This window comes from Dendrobium catenatum, unplaced genomic scaffold (assembly GCF_001605985.2).
Source record: "Dendrobium catenatum unplaced genomic scaffold, ASM160598v2 fragScaff_scaffold_1125, whole genome shotgun sequence".
Lineage (NCBI taxonomy): Eukaryota > Viridiplantae > Streptophyta > Magnoliopsida > Asparagales > Orchidaceae > Dendrobium > Dendrobium catenatum.
This window is the reverse complement of record NW_021319587.1, coordinates 1236079-1249429: the sequence shown is the minus strand read 5'-3', so window position 1 is coordinate 1249429 and position 13351 is coordinate 1236079. Positions and strand designations below refer to the sequence as shown.

The following is a 13351-nucleotide window of genomic DNA, read 5'->3' as shown; positions in this document are numbered from 1 at the left end:
AGCAATCCCAAATGAAGCATAAGACGTCATTTGGGATGACTTTTTTTTTCTTAAAGCAACTTTTTAGCGCACACATTTTATTTTTTGTACTGAAAAGCTCCTTTTAAGAAGCAGTAAAAAGATCATCCCAAACGAAACTTAAGTTTAATGAACAAACAATATGAAAGTTTTCCAACAGTTTTGGCTCACTTCCTCCTGTTCTTATTGCACTAAGAAACAAACTACATTTGATGGTTATTTTAACAAACTAAAAAATAAACAAAAACCATAGGAGAATCTCATTAAAACAATTTGAAACAGATAGTCTCTAAGCAAAGCATAGTAGGACTGTGATCTATGAGTTCAGCATGATTGGGTGGATGAAGAATAAACCAAGGTCTCATTGCAAAAAAGACGAATATAAGTTTTACAACTCCATTGAAAAGGAAACAGGAACATGACAAGGAAAACTTAAAACTTCTGCCAGATGTTAACTAGAAAGTAAGATGATAGACTCATCCTTACAGATCCTGCACGCTCAAACCTGCAAAATAAGAGAATTAAAACCTTGAGATCTATATTTCGGAGAAAGAATAAAGCTATATAATGTGCTGTCTATACAAATCTTCGAATGAAAGACAATGATACTTAGACTTCGAAAAAAAAAATTTTTGCTACTTGAAGCAGCTTTTTAAGTACAAAAATTTTAAATTTTTAACTAAAAAGCTACTTCAATATACAGTAAAATAGCACCATACAAGCATGTTTGGCAACCTTTCTCACAAAATCACAATAGTACTGCCAGAGAGCATTCTTGTCCAACAAGAATGCCGAAAAATATAGCATCTCAAAGGGAGCGTAATAGAGTCGAGCCAACTTAAGCTTTGCTCTACAAATAACTAGTGAGCAAAACTTGATAAACTAATAAATCAAATTTGAGCTAACCTGAACTCAATTAGTAAGCTGAATAGTTTAAAAATGTTTAATATAAAATACATTTAAAATTCATTAGAATTCAATAGTTTAGGTATAAATTTATTACAATATTGTAAGAATTATATATTTATACTTTTTTTCAGGTTGATATTTAATGATTTCTCCTTTTTTTATTTTTTATTATAACAGTTATTTAAACCAGATTCATCTTCTATCTTTTATAATAAAAATGAGCCAACTCGTTACCCAACTGAAACCCATGGAATTGAGTTCAAGGCCAAACTAGAACTCATTTAATTCGTCAAGCTCAAGTTCAAATTACGAGTGGCTTGATATCAATTCGACTCATTTACACCCTTATCCAAAACTAATAAACCCATTGTGGTATACCACACCACTGACAAATAAGAGCCTTAAAATTCACATGAGAAGCAAGCCGAAATGGAGTGCAACTATATTATCAGATCTAAGTACCAAGAAGGCCCGTTTAGGTACCGGCGCTAGGTGCTTGACAACTGCAGAACACTCAGGCCTGCAAGTATATTCTTGACTATCTAATTCATTCACTACAAAATGAATTAGTCCTCACTAGCATGCCCCAAAATATAAAAACATACGTAGTCGACGATGATATTTGAGCAAAGCAGAGGTGATGTTCTACCCTGATGCCAATTTGGCCCGGTGTCAAGAGAAAAAAATGGCATAGTTAGTTTCAAAAGAGAAAAAGGCCTCTGACTACTACTGCATAATTCTTAGCAAGGTTGGGTTGCTTCCTCTAAGTACCACCATTTTTTTCTCTAATTAATCCTACATAACAAATCAACAAACAATTTATTGAGTGGAGGAGCCGGGATTTAGAATGAGAGAACAAAAGAGTTTATCACTGGTTACGAGTGAGTAATGTTTTCATTCCAAACATATCTACAATAGAATTTATAAATTGTTTAACATAATCATCAAGGCATAACTTGATTTTATGCGCACACAAAATGCCTCAAATGTGAGCTGCAATGTCGCCAAAAAGGCTTGCCGCTTTTGTAACTGAGGCCTATGCTTTGAAGCTTTCTGCATCTAGGCATCTGAGGCATGCCTCTCAATGAGTTATTGTAAAAAATAATTATAGTAATACATTAAATATCTAATATATCTTATATTATATCTAATATAAGTTATATTAATATAATATCTTATATTATGCCTAATATATATTCCATTAGGTCAACCGCCCCTCATTCGCATCCCCCCATTTGCATATTTAAATTTTAAGTGTGCGCTTACTTTGAATCTTATTTCAAACTTTCATTTTACAAAGAATAGAGATTTATTTTATATGCGATTTTGTGATTTATGTTTTCATGATATGGAACTAAGTATATCTCAATAAAGATTATGAGAATACTATTGGATTTAATGACCTTAGCACCCTAAATGAAAATAGAGAATTTTGTTTTTATCATCATATTAGTAAAACCGAAATTAGAGAGATTTTAAAGAAAATAAAATGTAGGAAAGCAGTTGGACCAGATGTATTCCAATAGAAGTGTGGAAATGCTTAAGAGATGGCTTACAAAACTTTTCAATATTATTTTAACGACTAAAAAGATGTCAGATATGTGGAGGAGTGTGTTGATTCCCATTTTTAAGAATAAATGTGATGCACAAGAGTGAGTGAATTATAGAGAAATTAAGTTAATGTGACAATTTAAAATAATGGGAGAAAGTCATTGAGCATAGTTACAATGTCACACTCATGTTTCTCACAATCAATTTGAATTCATGCCGGGTAGGTCTACTATGGACAATATATATTTTGAGAGAGGTTTGATGGAGAAGTATAGAGAGAATAAGAAGAATCTACATAAGAAATTTATTGATTTAAAGAGAGAGCATATGATAAATCCCAAGAGAAGTGCTATGGAGAGTTCTAGAAAAGAAGTGAGTTAATAATGCTTATATTCAAGTCATTAAAAATATATATGCAAGAGTTATTACTTGTGTTCAAACATAAGGTTGTTTGACCAAGTATTTTTCTATTTCAATTGGATTACATCAAGGATTAACATTAAACACATATCTTTTTGCTTTAGTCAAGGATGTTCTTACTAGACATTTACAAAAGGATGTTCACTGATTTATGCTTTTTGCTGATCATATTCTTCTTGTTGATTAGAGTAGAGGAGTTGAAAAAAAACTTATTTGTAGAGCTAACTAGTATATAATAGAGTATTAATTCACAACAAACAATTAACAAAAGCTGGATAGACAAATGTCAAAAACCATTTAGATATGTAAAGCACAATGCCCGGGTATACATTATAATAAAATAAAAAAACTTATCAATATAGCTTACCTGGGGGAAGAGATTGCTTGAGCTTATCAGCCTTCTCAGAGTCAAACACACACAAAGTGTAAAGATACCTCGAGCATCTAACCTTGAACTTCACAACACCCTTGCTTCTTTTGATCTTAACAGAACGAGCATCCTTCCTTCTAGCCGTAAGAAGGAAATCCTTGATCTCGTTGATCTGCTTCGGCTGGATCAACAAACAAGTACAAAAATCAACAAAAAAGCAGAAATTTATTCAAACTGATTAAGAAATCTAATCTGTTTTCTGAACTGGCAAAGTCAAATAGAACGTTTTAAAAGTAATATGAAAAAACGAACGAAATAAAACATTATTAATTTAAAAGAAAATGGCCAACTTATATGGATGACCACATTGTATTGAAATTCCAATTTTCGCATATATTTTACTAATCAAATCATTCCATGTAATCTAAATATCCTCACTCGTGTGTTTCATTCTAAACCATTTAAAAATTTATAAGCTTTGAAATCACAAATATCATTTCATGCAATTGGAGTCAAACATTGGACAAATTTGTGACATTCAATTAATGTTCAAAATATTTTGAAGTTCTTCAAATCATGTACATAATTCATTTTAATAATATTATAAAGAGAGTAGATGATTTTGATTTAAAGTTTATAATAACAAGCTCTAAATGGGAAACCCACACACATAACGGACTACACAAAAAGAATGCAAACTACATAAAGGATTCAATCAGAAAAAAATCGATTATATTTGCATTAAGGCAAGCTATGCTCGAAGAAGTTTCATTTTATGGGGCATGCCAGGAGTCAAATTTTGAAATAAAAATTGCAACATTCCCAGAAAAAATCTGCACAATAACTCCTGACAAATCAGGATTGATTAAGTGAAGTAACAAAACCCTTTCCCAAGTAAAAGTGCATCACATTCCCCTTCTTGTATATATTTGTGAGGGAGTTTAGCAATAATTAATTTGAAAACTCGAATTAGCTTTTGGGTAAAAGATTGTCTTATAATTGAATCCACCTCTTATAGAGGAAAAATTATAGAATAAAAAAAATCTTATTGACCAAACCAATTAAAAGGCTCACAGTTCGAAATTTCAATCATAACAAATTAACAGAATAAAAAGATAACAATAACACATTGGCCGATCTAAAATTGAAAGGCATGGCATCTTCTTTGTTTCTCCTCTTCAAAAATATTACAGTAAAAGAAGCATCAATAATGCAACATTCCATATTCTATTAGCAAATGTGGAAGAAGCACAGTTAATTCAAGCAGGTTTTATAGCAATAGCAATGGCATACAGGGGAAGAGCAAATTTAGCACCAAAACTGCATTTCCAATTCAGCAGAATAAATCATAGTACATTCAATTGGCTTAATAACGATAACACCAAGCAAATCGTGGCTTTAGAGTGAAATTTTATGGGGCGTAGATAGAAAACTTCTAGAAATAGAACCAATGAAAATATAAATTGAACAGAGTCAATCAAAACATGATTAACATAATTAGATTGATGGACCTCATAAACAGAGTCAATCAAAATATGATTAACATAATTAGATCGATGGACCTCATAAACAACTCATCTAGAGCATGGAGCATGAACGCCACAAAATAAACATCCTTTTGATTTAGAAATAGCAACATAAAATGCAGGAAAATACACCATTGAAAAATTAAGGGTGTAAAAAATGGGTTGCGGGTTGGGTTTGGGTCAAACAATATACCCGAACCTGATCCATTTTTGCAAACGGGTAAAAAATTCCAACCCAGACCCGACCCACCGGGTTACCGAGTTGACCCGACTCGACTTAATTCGCGCATAGCATAGAGCAGGCCGCGTTGCGAGAACAAGGCGAGACGCATGAGGTACGGGCAACAGGCGAGCGAGGAGAGACATGCTGTGTGGGGGATGTGGTGAGGGCGAGGCGATTGGTGAGACGTGCTAGCCGAGGGCAACGATGTAGCCGTGTGGGCACGAGTTAGCCATGTGTGGTGCGCGCATGAGATGGACACGCGGTGTGAGGGTGAGCTGGGCACGTGGTGCGGAACAATGAGAGTTTGAGTGAAAATTGAAAAGTGTGAGTATGAACAATACGCATATCATTTTTGGATTAACGGGTTGACCTATACCTTACCAGATTTTTCAAAACGGGTCAAAAAATGGAACTCTACCTGACACATTTGCTAAAAGGGTTTACCCAAATTTGGATTTTTTGAGTCGAGTTTGGGTCCGATTTTTGGGTCGTGTCAAATATTAACACTCATAGTAAAAATCCTAGAGGCACACTCAACCAAGTTGATTTGAAGGTGGTTTGCATCCAAACCCTAGCAACACAACACAAGCTTGTGGAAAAGGAGTTATATATCCTTGGTCAATCTTTCTATAGCTTGTATCACCTAAATACCGGTAATGCCCCTTCTATAGATAGAAAAGCAACTTAGATGTTTTGGCTAGGATTTTTTTCCACAATTGCAAAATAAATCCATGGTTTTTTTTGTATTTGAATGGTTGAAAAAGAAATATATTACTTAGTTTAAGGAATAATAGAGATGGCAACCTACAAAAAAATGGGCTTTGTGGCTTCGTGGCTTCGTGGCTTCGTAAAATGGGCTTTGTGGCTTCGTGTAGGTGTGCAGGACATGGATGATAAAGGATTGTGGGGTCGATGACAAGGTCATGCGAGCGATGACAGGAAAAAGTTAGGGTCACATGAGGATGTCATTGTTGTGCGAGGTTAGAGTCGGCAACTCTAAGATCAATGGCTACAAGGTCGTGTTTGTTCAATGAGGATGAGGTCATGCAGCATGGACAAAGAGGTGCATGTAGAGAGGTCTTGTATTTGGAAGTCACTACTTTTTAATGAATTCCAAATTAGTCAAAAATTGACATTTTAGGGAATTACAAATATACTATTAAAATACTATAAATTTGTCTTACTTCAATCAAACACGTAAAAAAATCAACATATATATTTCTTTTACCCTACAAAACTACAAACCTAATCACCAAAACAAATAACCCCCTAGTGACAACTTAGATTATGCATGTTTATGTTTTGTTTTTCTTTTTATTTATTTATTTTATTTAATATTTATTTAAAATAAATTTAGATATTTTATGTATTTTTTTTTTTAATTTCATCATCATCATTAGTCATATATTAACTATTTTAGAGTCACCATTACAATAACTTATTTTTCATTTACTCATATTGAGTTTTGCAAGTACTAAAAACTTCTCAACCCAATTTGAAGTTCTACCCATGTAACATTAGGTTAAACCCATTTCTTTTATAATTTCATGTTATTAAATTTATTAGTGTGTCTAACAAGCATATTATCTACCTTTCATTATACATGTCCAAATCATCTAAGACTTTTTTTTAATAACATTACATTTGATAAATATCGCTCCACATTTCTTCGAATATAATCGTTCATTAATTTATCCTTGCTAATTTTATCTCACAATTATCTTAGCATTCTTTTTTTGAAATATCAACTTAAATAGTATTGACTTCTTTACATACACCTTTTAAATCCATATATCATCATTAGCGTAATTGCAATTTTATAACATTTACCTTTAATCCTCTCTAATATAATCTTATCACAACTTCCAAGTCACTTCTACATTTAACTGCTCAACTTAAATATTAGAAATTATATCTATATATACCACTAAACTTACACCTAAGATAGCATTTTCTCGCATCAATTTGAAAACTACTATAACTTTTGACTAATTATTATGATTTTTATCACTATTGTTAATTTACAGTAGTCTTAACTATTGCAATTTGTAGTTTGTTAAAATCACTGCTAAAACCTTTTTTTCTAAAGCAAAGCACTCAAATCCCCTTCCATTCCAAACCATAGAAGCTCTCACACCTCTAGTCCCTCTCATCGATTGCCTACTACCTTCCCCATTCCATCAATCATCAAAACTATATTCACACTTATTTTATTTTATTTTATTTAAAACACAATAATCTAATTCACTTTTAATTGGACAACTACCATTATTTCATCCCATGGAATAGAACCATTAAATTGGTAGAGATTTGCATTAGAATTGTTTAAAACACATTGATATTCATCAATATCATACTTGTTAATGGCGAATGGCGCACCATGGCGCAAAGGTTTTATTTGAGCCATGGCGCATAGCGCACGGCGCGGCGCGCGCCATTTTGAACATGGCGCAAATTATAAAATAATAAGCATGAATATGAAATATCATTAAATTGAAAGACAAACTATCATAATAACAAGCAAACAATGGCAATACAAAAAAATAACAATCCAACATAATTTCAAGTCCAATAAGTAGTCAATCTTCATACAACAAAAATATATTTAAATGAAAGAAAATAACATTAAGAAGATAATAATATGCAATCTAACATTTATCTTAATACTTTTAATATATTTAAAAATAAGAAAATATATTATCTTAAAAATATTTATAATTACATTAAAAAAATTTTAAAACAAATGGTGCGCGCTATTTTGCGCCGTGCGCCATGGCGCGCATGTGGCACAAATAGCGCGCGCCATTTTGAAGGTTTGCGCTGCGCCATGCACATGGCGCCATAGGTGTGTCGCGCCGTGCGCCATGACGCGCGCTATTTTGCGCCATTGACAACTATGATCAATAGGGTAGCTTTCATTTCCCGAAACTTCAAGTTTTGTATGAGAAAAGTATAACAAATTTAGTGCAATAGAAATTGTACAAAATAAAGCATTATTATATTTAAAGAAAACAACCAACTGACATTGATGCCAACATTATATTAAATTTTAAGTTAATCAAAATATTCAATACATTCTAAATATCATTAACTAGTGTGTTACATTCTAAACCTTTCAAAATTTTGTATGCTTTGAAATAAAAAAAAAAAAATCCGTGCATGCAATTGGAGTCAACAATTGAGCATTTTGTGAAATACAACTAATGTTCAAAAGATTTCAGAAGTTCCTGAAAATATGCATGCCATAACTTTTAATGATATTAGTAAGGAGAATGGTTTTGATTTAAAACTTATAATAAAAATATCTAAATGGGACACCAGCAAACACAATGGTCTTCACAGAAAGAATGCAAATCATTCACAAGGGGTTGAAACCCATGACAATCAATTAAATTTACATCAGAGCAAGATAAGCTAGAAGAATTTTCATTTTATAAGGCATTTTAGGTGTAAATTTGATAGAAAAACGCTGCACTTTCAAAAAAAAAATTCACGAAAACTCAGGCCACATCATAACTTGATTAGTGAGCCAATTAAAACCTTTTGCGTGCAAAAAAAGCATAACATTCACCTTTTTTATTGGCCTGCCTAAAAAGGTGAACCCAGATAATTTCTTGTATAGAAATGAGCGGGAGTGTACCAATAATCAATTTGAAAACTTGACATAGCTCTGGTTAAATTATTGCGTCTTATCACATATGATTCAATCCATTTCTCATAGAGGGGCAATCTAGAATAAAAAAGACTTATTTCCAAAACCTATCATAGGAACCATAGTTTCAAGTTTCAATAATAACAAATTAACAAAATCAGCAGGTAACAATAACAACATTAGCCTATCAAAAATTGAAAGGCATGTTCGTCTTATTTGTTTATCCTTTAAAAAAAGGCTGCACCAAAAAAAGTATCAATTAAGTTACAATTTTTCAAATTCTTTTTGTGTAAGTTGAAGAATTACAATCAACTAAATCAAGTTTTATATCATAGCAATGCCTTTCCAGACAAGAAAATTTAACATTTAAAAAAAAAACATTTCCAGTTCAACAAAATAAATCATAACACAAAAAAAAGGGTTTCATTACAATAACACCAAAAAAATACAAGTGGTCTTTCATCACCCATTAAAGTTTCAATATTCATGAACGATCCTTACCGATCATAGCTTCAACTCGATCTATCATTAAAAGAGGGAAAAACTAAGCTTCAACTTAATCTATCATTAAACGAGGGAAAAACTATGGGGCACAGATAGCGAACTTTTGGAAACATAGCTAATGAAGATATCAATCAAATTTGTTTAAACTAATTAGATCTACGGACCGCATAAAAAAATTCATCTAGAGCGGGGAACATAAACACCACAAAATAAAGTTGCTTCCTTTCGATTACATAGTCAGAGAAAACGAAGGGAACGATACCATTGCGAAAATCTTCGATGAAAACTCTTAGCTAGGCGATGCGAAGGCGCCGGCGTCTCCTAACCCTAGCAACGCTACACCAGCTTGCGAAAGGGAAGTTATATATCCCAAGCTACCCTTTTCGATAGTTTTTATTACCTTAAATGCCCCTGCCTTCGCTGTGCGGATGCGGTTGCTTGCAATAATTCAATATTTGATATTAGAGAATTTACATAAATACCACGTCATGTCATCATTGTATACATCTTATATTTATATAATATTTTAAAAATAATTTTAGATTATTTTAAAAATATTATTTTTATATCATTTAAAATTTTAGGTGTTGTTAAATAAAATTAAATTTTAAGTTGGATGTATAAATATTATACATTAAAAATTATGAGATAGGTAAGAAAATCCTCTTAATATTAAATACATTGTAAATTTTATTAAACTATTTATATCGCAAAAGAAATTTATGAGAATAATTTGTTATTTTTGGAAGACAGGAAATAGAATATATTATTTAAGAGATGGTAGCTTAGTAAATATTTGACAGGACCCGAAAATTCGACCTAAATCATACCCAAAAATTTTGGGTTCGGGTTCCCCGAACCCGAACTAGTCAAATCAGAACTTGGTAGGGTTTGGATTAGGAATTTCGACCCGTTTGTAAAATAGGGTGGGGTTTGGGTTGACCTAGAAACCAAAAAATGACTCGTGACCCATTATAAATAGCAAATGTTTAAATGAGTAAACCGTGACCCACTGACCTGTGCCTACCCAGTTGTTTGCACGTTCCTAGCTGCAACTCACGATTCAATGCCGACTGAAGCCAATGTCGCCGTATCGTTATCTTACCATCTGCCTCTCTTCCTCGCCTCCTCTTCCTCTCCTAGTTTTCCGCCACCTGAAGTCGACGTGGCGTCCCCAATTGTCTGAAGTCCAAACCCTAGCCAGTTAGCCTTTACCCCGACGACTCACCACTCCCTCTCCCACAGCCTGAAGCTAACACCTCCTCTCTCTCTCTCTCTCTCTCTCTCTCTCTCTCTCTCTCTCTAAAGCTGACATCGCCGACTCTCCCTACTCCTGACGATCCCACTGTTCCTCGCAACCTCCCGACCACATATTTATGAGATTTTTCTCATTCGTTGAATAAGTACCGCGACATTTACGGGTAAGGTCGGGTTAACCCGAACTTGATGATTTCGGGGTTCAAAAATAGGTCGGGTTTGGGTTGACTCGAATAGTGGGTCAGCCCCGGGTTGGACCCGAACCCTATGAAACCCCTAAATTTTCTTATAAAAATTTTTGACTTAGAACAGTCAGTATTTATTTGGAGTCATAATAAATCTAAATCGCAAACCGTCTCTGTTAGAACATATATACTATTTTGTTTTAGCTTCACTAATTTTTTTATAATTTTTTGGCAATGTTGAATTTTATTAAGAAATTAGTACGTGTTGGCACAAGTGAGGTATTTAGGACCGTTAGATATCTGTTTTGTAAATTGATTTCACCATAATTTTCTAAATAAATTATTTTAGTTTATGAATATTTTTTAAAAATTTTTAAAATTTTGGTATTTGAAGTTATAAAGGAATTTAGATAAAAATAATATTTTAATATTAAATTATTAGAAAAAAATTTTAATGCTTTAATAAAATATTAGAATCCACGTTATATATATGATAAGCATTATTTTCACTTCAATTTTTCCAAAGAGAGATCAGCTAATGTAAAATAAGATAAAAGGAGGAGAGAGAAAGAAATAAAAGTCTGATTTTGGTCGACTTCGGGCTATTTTTGTCCGTCGATCTCGTTGGGAAACTTGTTCATCTTGAGGTAAAGCACATAATGTCCACCTCAATTTTAAAAAATGTGCAAATTTTAGCGAATATCTAGATTAAAATTTTATATCCGTTAGCAAAAAAAGGGGTTAATTTTGCATATGTAAAGCTTTCACCGCATAACTTTTTATATGTTATAGAGATTATGATTATGCATAATTTAAATATTTTCTAAAAAATTTAAACATGAGATTTTGAAATTTGTAGGGTTTTTATTGAATAGAATATATTACAAAGAATTTTAGGCAATTGCCCCCCTAAAAGTTTTAACTTATTATGGTCTTTAGACAATTGTCCCCAACATAATTAAACACATTGTGTAGAGGAATTATTGTTAGGAAACGATGAATTAAATACAAAGAGAAATAACAAAGAGGATCTAAAAATAACTTTACAACCAAAATTTATTCAAGAGACGCTGTCTCTCTTGGACCCCCGATATATTGTTTACTAATTTTGATTTAAGAATAATTGTCATTATACAAGATGTTGATGATATTTTTAAAATGTATCGTATATTCAAGTACAAATAATCATTACTCACTCAAATGATAATGATTATATACATTTTTACTTATAAGGTTGCCCCATGAAAATTAAAGCTGGTTCGGCCCTTGGATGCTTACATATAAGCATCCAAACACAGCTCTATAACCGGATTCCGCACAAAATAATTTCTCCTTGGATGGACGGTCTTAGCTTCGGCTTAGGCAACCTGGAGCTTTTGGCCGGTGATTCTGCTGCGAACTCTGATCATTCAACGCAGCATATCAAGCTTTCTGAGTCCAATTCTGTTTTGGGTGTCTTTTTATAGGGTTTAGTAAAGTATTTCTCTGATTTGGGAATTTGTATTCTTTGGAATTGTTTTCTTCGGTAAATTTCCCTTTCCTTTCTTCTAGTTCAGCATTCTCAAATATTTATAGCAGCTCTTATTTTGTTAGCGGAATTACTTTCCGGCAAACCATGAGAAACAATGTGCAGAAACCTATTGTTATGGATCAGAATTATTTCCCAAGCAATGCTAACTGCCCTAATCAAGTCACTGGTGGGAATGGGAAGACTGAAGACCAATTGTTGACTGACTTGGGTTGTAGAGCACAGAGATAAAGATCAGTGGAGCATTGTTCGACGACGTGAGGACTCGTCGGCGGCGGCGGAGTCAGACAGGATTGACTGTAACCGGAGTAATCCGTGTATTAGAAACAAAACAACAAAATTACCATTTATAATTTTCGGTTTATGTTATGTACTGTAGATAACGTGTACTCTCCTGATTGGTTCTTTTTCTCTGAACCGTACTGTCTACTCTCTATTTATAGAGACCTATGGCTGTCACTCTTGATATGAAAAATAGTATTCTCTTTTACACTTTATACAAGAAATACTCTCTTTCTTTTAGCCATCGTGTTCTTCATGGTATCAAGAGTAGGTTGCATTCCTGGCAATGGCTCAATCCGCATCTTCTCAGACGGAAGCTCGCATCTCTGCATCCACGCCGGATCCGGCGGAACAAAATATTTCACCCAATCTGAAGTTTCTTCTTTCCAACATCAAGAAGGTCGTCACGATCTCGCTCGCCGCCGATAACTATTCTCTCTGGCGGTCTCAAGTTCTCGAAATCATCTCTGCTAACGGCTTTCAAAGCTTTCTTGACATATCTCCCGGCCCTCCTCCACCGACTGTTCAATCCAACGGCGGCGAAAACATCTCGAATCCCCTCTTCTCCAAATGGCATCTCACGGATCAGAACATCGCCACCTCCATCTGTTCGACGATCTCAGCTCAGGTTCTTCCATATGTGATCAATCTTGATACAACGACATCAATATGGATCTCTCTCCAGAATCGATTTCAAGCGACAAACCGATCCAAGGTCATTCAGTTGAAGAACGAACTTCACAACATATCATTCAAGAACTCCAACATGACTCAATACCTGACTGATATCAAATCACTCGTCGATCAGATTGCTGCTGCAGGCGCCACGGTAGATACAGAAGACATAATTCTGTATATTCTCAATGGGCTTCCCCCACCGTATCAATCCTTCAAAACGTCTATACGGACTATGCTTACACCAATTT

General features: G+C 33.6%; 1 protein-coding gene across 1 annotated transcript; it reads right to left on the bottom strand.

Moving 5' to 3' along the window:
- Nucleotides 1-255: 255 nt before the first annotated feature.
- LOC110095585 (60S ribosomal protein L38) lies at nt 256-9578 on the bottom strand. The gene is made up of 3 exons (XM_020821187.2): nt 9436-9578; nt 3266-3449; nt 256-523 (listed from the first exon to the last, which is right to left on the bottom strand). The coding sequence occupies exons 1-3, from the start codon at nt 9436-9438 to the stop codon at nt 501-503; spliced, it is 210 nt and encodes a 69-aa protein (XP_020676846.1). The 5' UTR covers nt 9439-9578; the 3' UTR covers nt 256-500.
- Between the last annotated feature and the right edge of the window lie 3773 nt (nt 9579-13351).